At 46.3% G+C, this 19,036-nt stretch overlaps 1 protein-coding gene across 1 annotated transcript in view; it reads right to left on the bottom strand.

Annotated features, from left to right (window-relative positions):
* Positions 1-5,853: 5,853 nt before the first annotated feature.
* VIT (vitrin) overlaps positions 5,854-19,036 on the bottom strand; it is a 51,651-nt gene continuing 38,468 nt past the window's right edge. The window contains exons 14-19 of the mRNA XM_065631844.1: positions 13,106-13,168; positions 10,242-10,389; positions 9,944-10,047; positions 9,200-9,426; positions 6,657-7,170; positions 5,854-6,032 (exon numbers count right to left, since the gene is read on the bottom strand). Coding sequence (XP_065487916.1) covers positions 5,854-6,032; positions 6,657-7,170; positions 9,200-9,426; positions 9,944-10,047; positions 10,242-10,389; positions 13,106-13,168 — 1,235 coding nt within the window. The remainder of the gene's footprint in view (positions 6,033-6,656; positions 7,171-9,199; positions 9,427-9,943; positions 10,048-10,241; positions 10,390-13,105; positions 13,169-19,036) is intronic.

The following is a 19,036-nucleotide window of genomic DNA, read 5'->3' as shown; positions in this document are numbered from 1 at the left end:
CTCTTTTTCACTGCAATTCCTATTTTGTGAAACTTCTTGGATAGATTATATTTAAAGCTGCATTCACTTGCCTGGATACATCAAGTCAATATTTTGTCATTAAAATTATATAGATCTGCTTATGTTAGTGTGCAGTTTCAAATGAGCCAATGTTGAGGTAACCTTGCAGGTGTTAGTGCTGGTATGGCAGTAGTGCAGTGGGGTAGCTGTGTGCTGTACCCGCCGTCTGTGCTGAGCAAAATCACATGGACTTCCAGAAATAAGCAATGGTTTTTCAGAACAGCTTTATTTAATGTTACGGCAGCAAGTAAGTGTCATTTGTACCATATACTTATGTAAATTGGGTGCTAATAAATACTATTTTTCAACATTTTGTGTTGTGTTCATAATTCTGTGTTTTATCACAAGATGTGTGGTCTTGGAGTGTGCACTGGGAGGGGGATGTGCGCTCAGACTAGGACAAGCAGACGTGCGTTTGGAGGGGCGTGAGGAAACTTCACGTGAACTTCCTCTCGAGCTGTGCAAAGTGTTACCGTTCTCAGTAGCGTCTCATTTTTTCATTTCTCCATATGTCTTGGTTTTGTGCTGCTCTGTGGTCTTGTCACTGCCGGCACCCTATGTCTTTCCATGCACTGAGGCACACGGTCCCCGGTGTCTTCATGGGGGGGAGCAGACGTGCGGGGTGGACACGGTGCCGTTGTGCAGGAGCTGGTCTCTCAGCGGTGCGTTGATCCCGGTGAGACATGGTGCACTTCCCGGAGAGAACGTTTGTTTAACATAAAAATAAGCCCATGGTTCTGCCCTTGCAGGGGGGATGAGGGAGAGCAAACCACACACCACAGATGGCAGTCGCGTTGCTACGGGAAGAGACTCAGAGTGGCACTGGTGAGGGGGTGTTACAGGAACCTACACAGAACTGAGCAGAACAACTTGTTAGCGAGTCCAACCTGTTTTTTCTAAGCTTGTAGGGTGGTATAAGTGAAGTTCTCATCTCCTCTCCATGGTAGGTAAAATAATCCTTCTGATTTAGTCCTACCCACCTTCACTTCTTACAGGAAAGAAGGAATTGTTTTATGAAATGAGGATAAAATTGCATTCTCACCCTGGTGTTCTGCCTCCAAAGACGGTCAGCAGAAGATTCCTGAGGCAGAGAGAAAGAAGATTTCACAATGTAGGAGTGACCTTCCCACATGGGAGGCCCTTCTAACAGCCTTATGGCTTTGCCTATGAACAAGACATGTCCGCGTGATGGTTTGGGTGTGAGAAAAGTGAGCATATTTATCTCTGTATGGTACAACTTTTAGCTACCATTTGTGCTTAAATAATTTCTATGAGTGAGTACTGGAGTTCTTGAACGGCATTATCCGAGTTTTTATTAGAAATCAGAGAAAGGGTTAAACTGGTGTTAAGGAAAATAGCCCTTGTGTCTCTTGCCATTCAGTATGACTGAGAGCCGATTACAGGTGAAGTAGCTGATGCAGTGCTAAAACCTCTGATACCCCCCAGTTTAAGTTTTTAACAAGGAAAAAGAAGACTACTTCTCAGGAATTTGAGGCACTCAGCTATATACTTGTACACTTGCAATGTTTTCAATATGTAGGTGATTTAGCAAATGTAGATGGCCTTTGAGAAGTCTAAGACTTCTCAAACTGAGATGGGAATGGAAAAGAAAAGGGATCAAGTTGTTTCTGTAATGTTGCTGATGGGCAGAGAAAAATAACTAGAAGAATGATAGAGAGTGACTTTGTTCAACCATGAAGTAATTTAATGTGCGTATACCACAGAAAGACTGACTTAGTGTTTGGTGTCTGGGTAATATTTATATTTACAGCTTGCTTTGATTTGCCAAGTAGATAACGTGGATAATCTTCTATGGAGTTTACAGATAGGGTGTTAAAACCATTAAGGACATCTAGATTGCACTGGTCCTGTCTGGATACTTAACCCCAGAGGTTTTCCTGTTAGTTACTGGAACAGTTCCCCTTGTATGCTGGAGAACCCTGGGGGGAGGAACGCGAGGAGGAAGGAGAAGATCATCTGCCTGCTGGTCAGAAAAGCAAAATTCAGCAGCTGCCATGGGGAAACCCTCCTGCTGAACCACGAAAGCAGCAGCACCTGAGGAGCAAGAAGGCAAACACAGCAGGGTGGCACAGTGACAACAGAGGTGCTGAGTGTCCTGCCTCTGGGCCAGCAAGGTAAGATACTGCTGGGAAACAGGGCTTGGAGTTACGTCTCTCTGAAGTGATGGCTGAACTTTGATCTTTGGTTGTTCACCCAGAACATAAGTAGCTAATGCTGGAGTTAAAGGCAAGAGATACTGCCATAGAGCTCCCCCAAGGCTTCCAAAGTATGAATGCCTGTATTGCTTTTGGATGCCTCAGCCAGACACAGGTTCTACTGCACTGGTCAGGCATCTGAAACTAAGTAGCCCAGCATGAAGCATCTGGGCATCTAGATCCTCTTTGATTCAGCCCTGCATCTAGAAAGTATGTAGACACTGTTATTTTTTTTTTCCAGCTTCCAAAAGAAGTCTGGTTCCAAATATGTGATCTTGCAGACTTGGAAAAGTACATATGATTTTGATGCCTTTTGGCCATTAGACTCTGCTTCAATGGCTGATTCCTCTGATAACTTGGTGATCCTTCCCCTGATAGCTCACTCTTAGGCTTTTTTTTCAGCTGAGCATGTAAAAGGATGACATTGAAACAGCTGGGGCTTTACCAACCTTGCTAGATCTTCTGTAATCTAGTAAGAACCTCAGCTGCATCTCAGAAACTAAAATAGCATGGACCATATTTGGTCTTTACTTTTTAACTACAAATGAGACATGTATTGCATATGCCTTTGGGACAATTTTATTGCAAAAGATACAGCAACTTGTATTGATATGCTCAAAATAGCTTGTATATGTTACAGGAGTTCTGCTGCTTTCTTCAAACAAATATACCCCCTCAAACATTTATGAAGACTTAGATGGAAGTTATCTCTTTTTTTTTTTTTAAAAAACCCCAATATTTAGATGGCAAGTATTTTGATTGCTATGAAAGGTAATGGTTACAAGGACCGTGTTCTGTGCTGATCCACTCTTGTTAATGGAAGGGTATTTTCTTAAAAGTTTTGAGGCTTATGCTCAAGTTTACAGTGTTTGTGCATAGGACATCTAAGTTGAGATGAGAATCAGATTAAACATTAAACCACTTTCACACTTTGAGATCCAACAATTTCAAAGTCATCCTGAGAAGTTAATAAAAAAGAACATTGGCAACCAAGGGCTATAGTTGTATAAATGTAAGATAAACCGTCTAAACAACAACGAACCTTGAAGTGCCCTTTATAAATGCTCGACACAGAAGATAGCTGTGCAACTTCCCTGTAGAAGAGCGTTTGAAAGCTTACTGTCATTGCTTGAAGTTTAAGATTTTGGAAGAAATTAAAATGCATATCCCAGAGAACCCGTGTAGCTCTAACTGCCTGTAATGTCTCAGCTGTCTGTGCTGTGGTTTCAGCAGAGCGCGAGTGAAACGGTGAGTCTCTGCAGTCTGCCACTTTGCTAGAGTATGGCCATCATGGAAAACAGTATGTGGTGGTAAGCTCTTGCATCAAAAATTAAACCACAATATTAAGAGTAGCTAAAAGGTAAGACTTAGGCCTTTTTCTCAGACAGCCCCAAATTAAACCCCAAGAAAAAAGGTTTTCCAGACAATAAATCTGGTGTCTGAAGTCCATAGTAAATTCAGTTTATGCATTTGAATTTTGTCCAGCCTGTGTAATGTGCCTTGTCGACAGAGAAAGATGCTTTCTGCAGAACAGTAGTGAGGGCGGTGGGTCAGGAGATGGGGGCATCAGCAGTTGCACTGCTTCTACCTCGCTCTCTGTGCTTAATCTTTACTTTTTTCAAGCCAAGATGATATTGCTGTGGAAGTGCAGTGGCACAGATGAGTGCTAAAAGCTCTGCGTGCAAATATATTTTATGTCTTTATTTTGCTTTTTTTGGAAGCTGGGAGTGCCCGGCGTCTTCTCTCTGGGTAGCGTTATTGTGTTGATGACATTTAGTTAAAGCTGGAACTGTTTCTTCTGAGAGGAAGATCTGAACCTTCCCTGTGTAGAAGCACTGTTTCATCCAGGACAGCTCTTGAGAGGACTCCAGCCTGGCTTGTGTTACCATACCAAGGAGATCACGCAGAAACTGCCGTTCTCATTAATTTACATTATGCTTACATAATTGGTAATTTTCGATCTAGTTCTGTCGTATTTCCAAACATAATGATTTAAAAGATTGTGCTTTTACTGACAGAAAGGACTCTTCCTTATGGCAATTTACTTCAATTAACATTTTTATGTGAATAATAGACATCCTGGGTCATGGCCATTGAAACTATAAATGCTATTAAAAGCCTGGTTTGTGTGCAAGATGTGAAATTTGAGTTTTAATTGCTTCCCATTTCCTGTTAGTTCCGCAAGCATGACGTGATGTGGCTTTGATTGCCGTAAGGTGCATGAACACACATTTTTATTGGCTCTGCAACCCTATTCCTTTCCTTTGATAATTTTGCTTAACGAACATGTTTTCTTAAACTGTACTGGATGGAAACATAGCCAGCAACTGCTGCTTCCTAAATAAAGTGCAATTCCTTTGACCTTCTTGTAATAACATGTCACTCCTCCCCTACTGACTAGTGATATGGCTGTCTCTTCACTTAAGAAACAACTGTGGTGTTTGAATAATTCAGGGCTGTAGTAGGTTCATTTTGAAATAAATCCATAAAACGGCAGTCAGTCCCAGATTCGGGAGAGGTCATCTGTAAATTCTCAAAATTCTGCTTTTCCCAGTTTATAGTGCAGAAGTTCAGATAATTCCCCCTTAAATTAAATCCTGTTAATGGCTCTTGAATAGCTCTCCTCACACTAGAGACTGCTTTAAACTCTTCTGAGCTGTGGTTTAATGATACAGCAGCGAGTCTCAAATGCTTTTCCAATTGTGAGCAGCTTAAACCCAGAATTTTTCTCAAAGAGTCTCCTCTGTCCTGGCAACTCTCCTGCAGGCCCTGAGCCACATGAGAACAGAGCAAGAGAGCTAAGGCGACCAGACACTTCTCAAAATCAAATGTTGATGTAGCACTGTAGGAGACTAGATTCCAGTTGCCTGTTGGCTGCTTTGTGGATTTGGGGCTTTACTGGGGTTGTCAAATGGTTGTAGAGTCCCACAGCTTGACTTGCTCCTCTCACTTGCTTTCCAGTCTCTGGGTTTGGATAAATCTCAATGCTTTAATTTACACTAGCTGAAGCTTAACTTGCTGGCAAGACAGCTGTATGGAGAGAGTGCCTGCTTTTAAGAACATACTCAAATCTGAGTCCTGTTTCCCCCAAAAGAGTGTCCGATATTTCAGCCCCGACCTGAGTGTCGTCTGGTGGGCAATGCCACGCAGAGGTGCTGCTGCCACAGCGGCTGAGCAGTGTGGCTGCTCCCTGGAGGGACCTGGCCACTTCAGGAAGGAGGTGGTATGTTTTAAGGAACTTGTGTGTGCCTGTGCCCAAAGGTAGGAATTAGACAAGCCAGGGCTCTATGATGGAAGCAGCTTTTCAAATAGCTCCAGTTATTACCTCCATGTTTACTGCCTCTTTTGCTAACGATCCAAATCAGAGTTTCTGAAGCCTGAAAGCAGAGAGGGAAAAAAAAAAAAAAAAGAACAGTCTACACAGAGCGTTATCATGCATAGGGACAGAGCTGCAATCAACTTTGAGTGGAAAGTACCAGAGAAAAACACCTCCAGTATTTCTTGAACTGAGGGCTGACATTTCGCCTGTGGCACTTGGTGTGCGCAGCGCTCAAGGGTCCCGCCTTGCTTGAGTCCATCAGTTCCGTGGCTGGGAATTAAATTCTGTGCAAATGTTTTGGATGAGCTGATTAACAAAGCGGTAGAGGTTGTCAAATTCATCCACGAAGAAGGCATGTTCCTTGTCGGGGTCTGTCGCAATGGCTTCCAGTTCATCTTGGGCTGCCCAAGCAACTCCGACGGAGTAAGCTATAACTCCTGGAAAGAAACCCAGAGTTTAGAATGAGCATAAAAGTTGTCGTTGCGTTAAATTTGATTTAAGACCAATATTGCAAAGGTAGTTGCCAGGCCAGAAAAATGTGGGCAGTGAGTTGCAGTGCTCTACCTCTGTATAAAAATGGTATTTTCAAATTTGAGGAAAGGCCTAGTTTGTGCTTTGCAAGCACCTTTTGCCAAGAGCAAAAAGGTTTAAACAATAGTAAAGCTTCTGCTCTGGGTCTGAACAAGAGGCTACTGAGCAACAGGTTATTGTTCCAATGCAAATGTCTTATAATTGTGTTGGAAGATGTGTGACTGTCCTGACTGGAAAGCCAAAGGAGGCTTCATGTGTTGCTAAGACAGTAGAAATCCCCTGAGATCTCCTAGACATAGCTGCATTTTGCCAGATTTATGGGGGTTTTGTTGGTGTTTGTTTTTAAGTTCCTCATTTGGATATTAAACAGATGCTGGTCTTGTTATAGCTCACTGAGACCCCAGAGTGAGGCACAACTCTTCCTTCGTAAAGCTTCATCCAGTGCCTTCAAATCGTAGCAAACTGCATTTCTCTGACCTGGGTAAATACCGAGGCATGTAGGGAGAGCAGGCAGCGATAGAAGGGCTTACCGTTTTGGTGAGCTGCCATGGCCGGCACTCTGACATCGTCGTAAGACCTGCCATCTGTAATGAGAATCATGATCTTTCTCTTGTTGGGTTTGGATTTGCTGAACAGCTGCTCTGAGGCGTAGCTGATGGCTGCTCCCGTGCTGGTCCCGCCGCTCCAGTAACTGATCCTCTTGATAGCGCTCAGCACGTCCTGCTTCGTGCTGTACTTGTCGAAGCTGAACTCCAGCCGTTGCTCGTAGGTGTACTGAACAGCTCCGATGCGGGTGTCGGTGTCCGAAATCTCGAACTCCTTGCTGATATTGGCTACAAACTGGAGAACCGTGCGGAAGTTGCTGGTGCCGACGCTGCTGGAGCCGTCGATGACAAAGCCGATGTCAGCCGAATTGAGGCACGTCTTGCTGCAAACCAGCCGGTCGGTGTCGCAGACCTTCTTCACCAAGGGCTGGACCACCTTGTGGAGGCTGAACCAACTGGGCACGTTGATGGAGTAGAAACCATTTGTCCTGCACACTGCCTGCAAGGCAACACAAGGATGGATGCAATGGAAATTCAGCCCGCCTGTTTCAGCTGGGGTATGTAGCTAAATTGTAAATATAGACTCTTGGAAAGAGCAATGCTGCTTCCCTGGGAAATTATGTCAGCGTAACATCACAGAAACTTGTGTAACAAGACAGTTTTTCCTGCCCTTTTTTTTTTCTTTTTTTTTTTTTTAATAAGCTGTGTGTTGGAGCTGATATTGTAGTAGTGAAAGAAATGTAATAAGCAAGTTTGCCACCTGTCAAGCTTTTTTAGACGAGTTAGACTGTTTGCAGAAAAAGCATCCAAATCACAGAGCTGCTGTTAGTGTGGCTCCAGTGGGCATTATGGGAGCCTGTGTGTTTGCCAGGTGGCAACTTCAGCTCCTGTCATTTAGGGCAACAAGGAAAGTTTTGCCAGCTGACAAACCCTGCTATCTTGAACTTAAAACCTGGGACTGAAGTTGGGTTATCCTTGGGTTATCCTTGGCTTATACCCTTCTAAGGAGAAAAGAACCCAGGCAATTTCAGTGAAAATGCAAAAAGCCTACAGAGATTTCCCACTGTGCTGGTTCTGCCAAATAGTATAAAGAAAAATCATTAACTTTTATAACTGAATATTTGTATGGAGCGGATGTGTGGGAGGCTTCTATAGGGTTAGTTGGGAGTCAAGTGAGTGTGGGTCAGGAGAAGCGTTGGCACAGAAGAGGGAGTGGGAGAAGTCAGCAGGGGTGGGGGAGTGGTGGGGACAGGCTGGATCAAGTTGTCCTTGGCTTTAGCGCCTTTCAAATGCTCATGCCTCAGGTCTCTGGGTAAGAATGTTTTGTTAAGCCAGCCTTTATCTGTCAACTTTGGTGTGTGTCTGTGTGTTTTAAAAGACTGAGGCACTGTTTTCTTGGTGCCTGGTCTTGACTTCCATAAAGCCTAACAGCTCCAAGGGGGTTATGTTTCCCACCAGCCTGGGCTCCTTGCCGTGTCCTGCTCTCATTTGCTCTTTACTGTCTTGCTGCTATTTTAGTGTTACAATGCAGCAGTATCAAGTCACTGTTCCCTTTTTCCCTTCCTATTCTGACCCCACTCTACTTGCCCTTCTGCCATGTCCCTGGCAGGTCTGCAGAGACTCAGCGTAGCTTTGCCCTTTTAAAAACCTCAAATGCAAATGAGACTACAATCCAATTAAGCGCTGACCAGAGATGGTGCAACTCTCTGGAAGCAGCTCTGAAGCTCATGGGAGATTATTTAATGGCAGAGCGACATGGTTCAGATGGGAATCTGTTTTCTGAAAATAACAGATAACTCAAGTCTGCTTCCTGAGCCCAGCCTGGTCTGGCACTTGGTAGATCCCTCCTGCCCTAACTGGGTGCCAGCTTGCCCTGAAGCACTGTTGAGCAGACAGCTACTGTTAGTGCCAGATACAAACCGTTCAAGGCTTACACTTTTTTTTTTTTTTCCTGCAGATGGCAGGGATTTACTCTTTTTCTGAGAGATACTGTGAAGTCCATAGCAGCAGAAACAAATAACAAAAAACTCATGCCGGACCAACAGTGGAAACAAAATGTTTGAGTTATCCAGTATAGCCAAACAACTGGGATGTGCCTGCCTTGGAATGTCCCAACCTTTGTATGTATGGGACCTGCTTGTAAATGCAACACTGACATTAGGTTGACAGGGCTCCTCAGCCTTTGCAAAGTGGGAGATGTGCAGCAGGAGGCTTGTGGAAAGCTCAGGCCACAATTGTGCTTTGCAACGCTACTGTATATTTAGGAAACATCTCATCTCAGTACGACTGAAGGTTTGTGCCAATGTTTAGTCAGTAAAATGCCACTTGCTCCATGTTGCACCTCAAACCAGAACTTTACTGACTTCATCCCCTTTCTGACTTCAGCATTTCTGCCTGGCTCTTCGTATGGGAGACCTCAAGACAGTATGAGCAGGACAAGAAATAACCATAAGTGGTAAGAAGGAAAGGGAAAAGCCTTAATGAAATAGCTTGGAAAACGTAGAGTCAGAGCCCAGCCCAGCAAGTACCTTGTCCACAAAATTTGGTTCAATAACATTCCGCTTCTCACTTTCAGTAGCTGCCTCAATAGTGACAAAGAAAATGTTGATCCCTGATTCTCTGGCCAGCCTGGAGGCCTCCTCCACTCTGTCTGTTGGCCACCCGTCCACCATCACTACAACCACGTTGGGTGCTCCACCTCGGTTTCCATTAGCATCCAAAAAGAAGTTTTTGTTGACAAAAGAAAGTGCCTTCCCTGGAATAAAAGAGGAGTTGAGGATGAGTTACAGGCCTTGAAGCACTCTGCCTGATAGTATCTCACAAAACGGTAGGCAGAGGGTTGACTCAAGTGTTGGAGCCCTGCTGAGAGCTGGGGAAAGCTGTTTCTGTGACTGTGAGCCGGAGGGGAGGTCACTGCTGTTGGTGCCGGTTCATCCTGGGCCCTCCTGCACAGGTGTGCCAAACCACATCCCCCCCCTCACCGTGCCCCAGATGGGCTGGGGGTGACAAGCTGGGTTAGCAAGGGTCCCCAACATGTTGGTGGGACCTGCCTGTGAGGAGAAAGGTAAGTTCTGTCCACCTGTGATGGACTCACAGCACCCTGGACTAACGCAGACAGGTCACGGTGGGAACAGTTCGTCCCGCAGCCCTGCTGTAGAGCTGAGCACCATCCAGTCACAGCCTCTGTACCCAGTGAGGAGGTGTGGGATCACCACAGCCCAAGCTCTGGAGCCGTCCCTGAGCTGAGGACGTGCAAACAGCCCATCACCTACCAACGTTGGAAAGTCCACCTTTCTGTGCGATTCTCTCAATGGCATTTCTTACATCCTTGGAGCTGACGTAAGTTTTTAAGTTAAATTCGGTGGAAGGGTCATCGCTAAAAGGAGAAATGAAAGCCATTGTCAGTTTTTCACTTCACATGCAAAAATACAAACACTGTAGGACCCGTTTGTGCTTCCTGGGTGTGAGCTGGAGTGAGACCTTGAGCACCGGTCAGCTGCAGAGCTACAGCTGCCAGAGTGCGCAGTCGTGCCCCACGGCGATGGGAGCAGCTGCACGAGAAGCTCTTACCCATACTGAACGATGCCCATCAGAGGACCAGCGCTGCTGATGCCAAGGGCTTGAGCCACGTTACCAAGGAACTGCTTCTGGAGCTGAAAACGACGTTTACCGATGCTCCAGCTCCCATCCATCAAGAAGGACAAATCAACCTTGCAATCTGAGGAGAGACACAGAACCATGGAAAATATTTTTGTTCCTTTCTGATAGCTGTGCTTCCCATGAGGAGCAAAGGCCGAAAAAGTCTGCATCCAGTGACTTGTCCTGCTGAGCAAACTCTACCAAAAAGCCTTTGGCAAAGCCAGGTTACAGCTGGGGGCTCAAGTTTGTCCTGCTCATTGGTAAACATTGTCCTTTGTGTGATTTTCTCCCACAAAACATCCAAGCCTGGCTGGGTGACAACAGTGCAAGAAGCTGCCCCCAGGGTTCGGTCTGGGAGCACTGCGTTTGGGGGCTGTGAAGGAGAGGTCAGCTGTGCAGGAGCAAGCTGGTTCATGTCCTGTGTCCTCAGAGATGCAGATTGGGCTCAGCCTGCTTTATTCTCAGCCCAGGGGTGGAGAAAGTTTGTAAAGCCAGCCGAGCCCTTTGGATTTTGTATTCTGGCTACCTGCAGAGCACAGGCTGCAGGGATTTCCTTGGTTACAGTTTTATGGGCTTAACTGGTATGATAGACATAACAGGAACAGGTCTTCACATGTGATGTTAATGCTGTTCAGAAGGGAGGGAAGGCTCAGTTCCCTGGTGCCCGGGATGCACCCTGGGACAAAGGACATTGTGGGGTCTCTGAGGAGCTGCTGACGGCACTCCTGGCAACACTGCGCTTCTGAATGAGAATTGTTCAGCAGTTGCATTCTGGTCTGGAGCTAACATCAGCGATGATGATTACATTTGGTGCATTTGGACTGAGCGGGGGCTCTTTTCACATGTAGCTATAGGCGTCTACCTGCGTGCACAGCAGCAGCAGTGTGCTGTTGTATGGTGGCTCTCTGGGCTGAAAGCAATATTCTAGAAAAGCTATGCTTGCACCCAGACAAACTCTTCCTTCTAATTACACAGATGAACCTAACCTTTGTCCTCTGTGAATGCTGTGTTCATCACTGCTGGCCTGCTTTTACTTCTCTGCAAGTTAGTGGTAAAACATTCATTGGTTGGACTGTGACCAGGAGCGGATCAAAATGTGGCTTAACTAGAGCGCTAATTAACATTTTCCCCCTCTGGTGTCCGGGTCATCCTCATCTCTTGATTTCCCTCCGATGATGTCTCCTATCAATCAGACTGTCCAAAATAGTGTGTTTTAATCATTAGGTAGCCCGAAGGCTACAAAGCGCTGATTGTTCTTACTGGCTTATGCAACTGTCTCCCATCTCATTACCTTCAATTTTTTCTCCCGTAGCTGTCTGTTTTTCTAATTTTAATAATGCTGGATTATAGAAGCGTGACTGAGAACCGTGTTCGTTCACAGTGTATCATGAGGCAAGGCCGGGAACCCACAACAAATAATACCTCAATTAACAGCCAAGTTTTCCTGAATTTCCTGTCCTTTAAAGGGAGCTACACCATGCAGTCTATATGTGGAAAATGGGAGTTTGTTAGCCAGCAGGGTCTGAGCATGCAAAGATTTACATACACTTACACATAGATTTAATTTCTGGGGAGGATTCAGACAGCAGAAGTATTTTGGTGCTGGGACCTCAGTGGAACTCTGCAAGGGCACAGGCGAAAGGTGCTCTGGAGGGAGCTGCGTGCCTTCTGATTTGCAAGGAGACAAGATCTGAATTATAGATTTTATGGTCCTAGAGGTATCAGCGGGATGAGAGTTTTGATTCCGGTGTGCTTTATCTCAGTTCAACTGCTGGAAACACAGCTGTGCTTGCCTGTGTCTCTGCTACACTGAGCTCTGCTTTCCTCCAGTGCAATGGGGTCTGTAGGGCAAATGCTTCCCATTTTCTTCTTCTTTCCCTTATTTCTGTATCAGTTTTAGGTGTATTTGACATCTTTGATAGAGGAAATAAATACTTTAAAGTATTAGGAGCAGTGCCTGGGAATGCGCAGACATTCGGTTCAGTAGTTAATGTAAAGAGTCCTTGAAATGCCAGTTCTGTGAGAGACGGCGTTCAGCTGCTGGAGGATGGGCAAGAGAGGACCCAGGCACTGGTGGGAGGGTGAAGCCCCCTCTCCAGGTCAGCTTCCCATGAGGAGGCGTCAGACGACCCCATCTCTCCACTCAGAGCTTGCTCTCTCTTTCTCCTTCTACTCTGGGCCCCATCTAAAGATGAGTTAATGGGCAAATCTGACTTAATTATAAAGGGCTGTAGATTTCTGAGCAGGGACCTACATCTCCATCCCCGGACGGAGGGATCCTCCATGCTCCCCTCTCTCCTTGCTGTGGCAGGCGCTGGGTCCCTTTCTCAGGTGGTTTCTTTCCTTCCCACCCACTGCGGTGGGAAGGGTGCCCACACTCAGCACAGCTACAGGAGCCTGCTTTGGTCAGCAGGGCTCGCTCGTCTAACCCTGGCCGCAACACATTGGTTTGCTGTCCTCCACCATTGAAGTCCCCGAGTGAAGCTCTGCACCCCAGGAACGTGGAGCTGATACCGTCTGGGAAAAGGCAGCGGTGAGCAGCCACCATCTCCCCACCCAGGTAAGATAAATCTTGGCTGTTATTTCCTCCCCTGTGGAAGCAAAAACCAGTTATGTGTATGAGAGGGGCCAGCGGAGAGCGATCACTGTTCCTCTGCAAGGGAAAAATGTGTTCCTCGAGTTTCTCTGGCTTTCTTGAAAACTTATATTTTGCTATTTAATTAGAATGCATTCTAGCAATGTGTAATTAATAAAATGTTATTGCTTAATTATAAAATTAATTCTGAAGTACGTACTTGGGTTCCCCTGGGAGATGGACTCCAGCGGCTTCGGATTCAATTTTTCCTTTGAACTGAAGCCTAGAGAGAGGAAGGAAAGGCTCTGTTGGTGTGTGCTTGGCGGCTGCCCTTGCTCTGGAAGGAAGCAGGCAATGGAGTGGCTGCAGAGTTCCCCCTGGCCTGAGGATTGACTTGGGAGGAAAACAAGGATGGGAGCACATCCTTGGAGCTTACCTTTTTTGACCTATGTCACTTCTAGGATAAAACGAGAGTGGAAGCATTTTTAGAAGTGCCACCAAATCTCTCCAAGCACCAACTTTGACTCCTCTTTGCAAGTCAATCCCCTCACTGCACGGGCTTGAGAGCGGCATGCACAAGTAGAGGGTTCCTCAGGTGCGGAGGCTGGTGGCCATGGTGTGGGGTGGTGACCTCCCAGCACTTTGCCTCTGAGAGAACCAGTGCTGCTCCACTGCTTGCTCACCATGCTTCACCTGTGCTTTACAATGGGTTGCACGTCCGAAGCAGACGAGTGACAGATTTAGCGCATTACTTTTCTGTCTGGAGAGGAAGGCACCGGCAGCGACTCACCCCCACCATGTTACAGCTGGGGCTGCAATGTAATGCAAGCCACAGATCCTCAGGTGCTCTGAAAGGGCTGGGTTATTTTGGAAAGCACAAAAGAAACAGGGTAAATGGTGGCACGGAGCTACAGCCCAGTCATGGGAAACAGTCTCATGGGTCACTAGTAAATTTTAGCTGAAGTCCCAGCTGAGGTGTTTGGATGGTAATAGCCTTGGGAACATGAGTATGTCCTTGTGAGATGCACTGACTTACAGGGCATCATCAGGCTGGCATCAGAAGGTTTGAAAATGCTAAACTTACCCATGACTTGAATGTCTGGTGAGAGTCTCCTACAGTATAGCATCTCCCTCCCAAGAAAGGGCAAGGAGCTGTTTCTTTTCACTACAGCATGACAAGATTAAGGGAATTTAGCTGGGATAATCCTCAGAAGAGACAGCAGTGATCAGGCAAGCCCCAAACCAATGCTCGCTAATGAAACAGTTCATGAAAATAACAGCAGAATGGCTTATTATGTTTGTAAGTGCATATTAACTTTTACCAAAAAAAGGAGGAGGAAGGCTTCCTTAAATCTTCATCACTAAATAAGTCAAAGAAAGACTACACACTTCAGAGAGACAGTAAAAAGGTAACTTTGGAAAGCATGAGCTTAGTGTAGAAAAAAGACGAGAAATTACTAGATGCCACAGAGTTTGTCTCTCCACAGCAGCCAGCCACGAGCAAGCGAAGCATCAGGTGTATGTAAAGAATGCAGGCGGCAGAAGGACATCAGTGAAGGTCACCACCTAAATATGATGGGAGGTGTAACAGTTCTGAGAGCATGTACCACCTCAGCTTGCTTCTGAAGATATTAATGACCATGCCATAATAATGCAGAAAATAGCCAAGAAAATGGGGGGAAATACCAGCTCTAGCTCCCTCCATCACTACTGCTATTTCCATTCCAGTTATGTCTAATGATCCACCCCTCATAAGGGGCAAATACAACTACCTTGAGTCCTCACACCCGCATGCTGAAAGCTACACATAGTTTTGGGTCACGGCCAAGCTTGTACTAAGTCTGAGTATGCAGTGCCTAACGTAAAGCTGGCCTGATGCCTGGTCCCACGCTGGGTAGCTATAGCACACTACAGCATCCTTACAGGATAGAAAGGTTGCTTTGGCTTCTCGTTGTTTTCTTGATGGTTTTTTGTTTTGTTTTGTTTTTTAATTCAGCTGCCAGTGAAGAAAGTTTCTACTGCAGGGACTAAACAGACCTGCTAACAGCAGCACTGTGTGGTTTCCCTCTGCTTTGCTCGTCCTCAGGCATCTGCTGTTGCCTGTCTAGGCAAAGGACAGTAAGCTAGCCGGAGTGCTGGGCTTGACCTTGTACAGGAGCCCATGTGGTTGTGAATGAATGAAATAGGTAAAGGACACAAAGATTAGCCCTACTTTGTTTATGGCAAGAGCTAGTGATTTCTTTGTGTGATTTGTTTGAGAATTTCCCTGGCTGGTGTTACTTTTTGTCACCACACACATGGTGCCCTGCAGAGCCTGCAGCCCCCGGCACAACCTCCCTGTGCTCCTACCCAGGCTTTGGAGCAGATACTTTCTGGTCAGGGCATAGGGGCTCTCCACCCATCCCAACACTGGCTCTTATGCTAGAAAAGCCCAGTTCGCAGAGCCAGCCCTCTCCGGCCACAGCAGGCTGGCCCTGTTGGAAGGTGGGCTGGGGAGCCAGGCTCCAGCTGGCTTCATCCCTCCCACCTGGAGCTGTTGTACAGCACGTTTTTGGCTTGTGCCTCTTCTTGCCCCTCTTCTGCACACCTGGGACAAGCTCCCAGGCAAGTAGCAGGAGAAAGGGCTCCTGGGGGTGTGTGCTTGCCTACAGGAGGCCTGTTTGGATGGGGGGAACATCAGCGGGCAGAGGCAGCGGGGTGATGCTGGGCAACACTGCCTGAGGCTGGGCACTGGCTCCTGACCGAGGAAAAGCGATGGTTTTGGAACAGATGAAAAGCAGCTCCGTCCAGTAACATCTGCTGCAGCAAACACTTCTGACCTGTCTCAGACCTGAAAGTCTTGGTGCCAGGGATGAAATCTGCCTGAGGAAGGACATGAAGCAAATCCTGTACAGATGAAGTTGCTGCTCCTGAGAGATAAACCCCCTGCCATGTGAGGCACTGTGGAATGTGGGTGACTGAGGAGTATTTTAACTGAAAATACTTGATGAGAGCAAACCCATCAGCTGCAGACATGGAAAGACATGAGTGTGACCTGGAGAGGCACTGTCACCAAGAGGTGGAAGCATCAGCAGCACAGGGAGGGGAAACAAGACAGCCTTAGAGGCAGAGATTAAACTTTGGGCTTAGGCTGGTGTGTGTTGATGACTCCTCCTTGGATAAATGCAAAGAAGGGCAGTTCAGCAGCCAGGCAAAGTAAAGCAAGGCAGCGGGCACTGCAGGAGGGCACTTTGAAGGAAGAGGCCACAGGGCCAAGTGTTTCTTGCAGGCTGAGGCTGGGCTCCATCCCTGACGCTCCATCAGCAGCCATGGCCTCCCAAACCCAGGAGGGGAAAAATCTCAGCAGTATGATTTGGCAATGCTCCCACTTTGCCCTTGCTTTGCCTGTGTGTAAATGCCTGCAGGCACAGTCCCACAGACACTTTCAGGCAGTGCAAACCAGCCCCACTGCCCAAAGGCAGAGCCGCCTTCTGGCCAGGCACCCTCCCACCTGCTCCTGCCCCACCACCGGCCTCCGTGCCTGCCTGGTCTCGGTGGGACGCAATGACAAGGAGGAAAGAGCGGAGTTAAAACTGGGAGGAAAGAACAAGGCTAATGGTGGGCTGGACCAGCCCACTGACAGAGCTTAGCCCTGGCCACGTAGGTGCCTGGGCAGAGGGTGGCTGGAGGCACAACGGCTCTTTTTGCTGGCAGTGCTGGCTTATGGCGGTTTTATCTGATGTAGAAGTTATCGGTGACATGAGAGCGAGAAAGACAAAGGAAGTAATAGCTTGGACCTCTGTGTAGCCTCTGTCAGGCACATGGATGAGAATGATTGTGGTTTTCTTTTTCTTTAAAACCTGAAACAGTGGGTGGCTTGCCCTCCTGAGTTTGTATGTTCCAGTACAGGCTTTAATTCCATGGGCCTATAACAGTTCCTCAGTAATAGACCAAAGACGTGCTTTGTCCCACAGCTTGTGCACCACATACCTCACATGTGCCAGCTTGCTATCCCAAATGTGCAGTTCCCCACACTTGCCTTATTTGCAGAACAGAAAGTAGGTGGATTTAACACTGTAGTGAAATTAGATATTAACATGTATCATTCATTTTAGCAATTAAATTGTATAGGGTAGATAATTCATAGTAATCTGCCTCATGCATTTATCTGCATCCAATAAAATCTGTATTCCTTAGCCGGGCATACAGCTGACATTAGCTTTGTTGGTATGGAAAACCCAAGTGTAGGCGATGCAGCACTTTTCATTTTTATTTGCCAATGCAATTACCAGTTCTTGAAGGTTGTAGGTCAGCTAGCTGATTTGTGCTTAGTATGACAACAAGGTCACCCACCAAATAATCTTCCCCAACTAATTGGGGAGGTGGTCAGTTTCTATGGGCCTCCCTGTTCTGCCAGTCCAATTTAATGTTGTTATTGCCATGGGAATTTCAGCTCGCTGCATGGGCAGTCTACTCCATGCTAATTAAAGTTCCCTTCACTGATTGTCACAGCTGTCCATCCTGATTAAACTTCCCATTCATTTAAGTAAGACGGCAGTGACTGCATCCACGCCAGAAACCATTCCTTTGAAGTGACAATCTGAATTCATCAGACTTTATCACACTAGTCTACGCAGGCACTTCAGTTGCTGAGAAACTAGTAATACAACATCCCTTCCCGCATGCCCAGCCTCTCATTGCATTTAATGCAATCTCTCACTTTCTGCCTCAAAGTACCCCTCTGCACCCCTGGTGCTAGTGCTGTAGCTTTTTTCTAAATAAGCACACTGAAAGCTTAAGCTATAGCAGATAGAAACACCTCCTCTCTTTGGCTCAGACTGCCGCTACTGGAGAAGGGAGATCTGTTTGTGTTTGGGATGGTGCAAATTTTGATGGCAGCTGCTGACACTGGATTTGCAAGCTAACGCACGCAGGCTGTGCTGCTCGTCACAGCCAGTGCAAGGGTTAGTCATGCCTCAGCTTTGAAGTAAACAGAGTGTTCAAGGGAATGATCTTTACAAGGGCCATCGGTACCTCCCTCTCCAGCAACAAAGCCAGAGATGGAAAAGACATCTTATGTTGGATGGTCCAGCCACTTGTAAGAGAGAGAGTAACCTGTAATGAACTGGCCTGTAGTTCGTGCAGCCTGCTTTAAATGTTCCTGAGGAAAGGGATCCCTTAAATATTGAACACGTAGAATTTGCAGTTGGTAAGTGTCCCTGATTAAGAGTTGTGCAAGTCTGGGTCTTGCTGCTACTTGAGCCTGCTACAAATGTAGGGTTTTTTTTTTCCCCTTCACTCATCAGTAATTATAAAAATGTTGTCAGCTCCATATTGTCACTTGTCCTGCTTTCAGCTGGGATAGAGTTAATTTTTTCCTAGTAGCTGGTATAGTGCTGTGTTTTGGAGTTAAAAATGAGAATAATGTTGATAATACACTGGTGTTTTAATTATTGCTGAGTAGTCAAGGACTTTTCAGCTTCTCATCCTGGCCAGCCAATGAGAAGGCGAGGGGTGCACCAGAAGCTGGGAGGGGTCACAACCAGGCAGGACACCTGACCCAAACTGGCCAAAGGAATGTTCCATACAATATGACATCATGCTCAGCATATCAGCTTGGGGGAGGTGGCTGGGGAAGGTGATTGCTGCTCAGGAATGGGATTGGCATCAGCCAGTGAGTGATGAGCAATTGCATTGAGCAACACTTGTTTTGTGTATTATTTTATTGTTATTATTTTCGCTTTCCTTTTCTGTCCTATTAAACTGTCTTTATCCTAACCCTGGAGGTTTACCTTTTTTTTCCCCCCCAATTCTCTCCCCCATTCCACTGTGAAGGTGGGGCTGAGCGCAAATGGCTGTGTGGTGTTCAGCTGTTTGCCAGGTTAAACCACAATATCAATTTTTAAGGCTAACATGTCAGAAATTTTAAATGATATTCATTCTTTACGCTCATCTCCCTTTCTTATCTGAATGTGTTTCCTAAGTACATTGACATCAGAATAATCTGTCACCTCCTTCACGGATTGCAACTCTAGACTGCTATCCCAACTGTGGCATTCCCAAAATACCTTATTTACAGATGGATTTCAGTGGTTTGAGCCCATTTCCTGCAGTGTACCTGCCAACTCTTTCTAGAGCTCATCTGTTCTGCTCCTACTTTAGGCAGGAACTC

This window comes from Caloenas nicobarica, chromosome 3 (genome assembly GCF_036013445.1).
Source record: "Caloenas nicobarica isolate bCalNic1 chromosome 3, bCalNic1.hap1, whole genome shotgun sequence".
Taxonomy (NCBI): domain Eukaryota; kingdom Metazoa; phylum Chordata; class Aves; order Columbiformes; family Columbidae; genus Caloenas; species Caloenas nicobarica.
The sequence above is the reverse complement of the archived record's forward strand: the minus strand, read 5'-3'. Positions and strand labels throughout refer to the sequence as shown.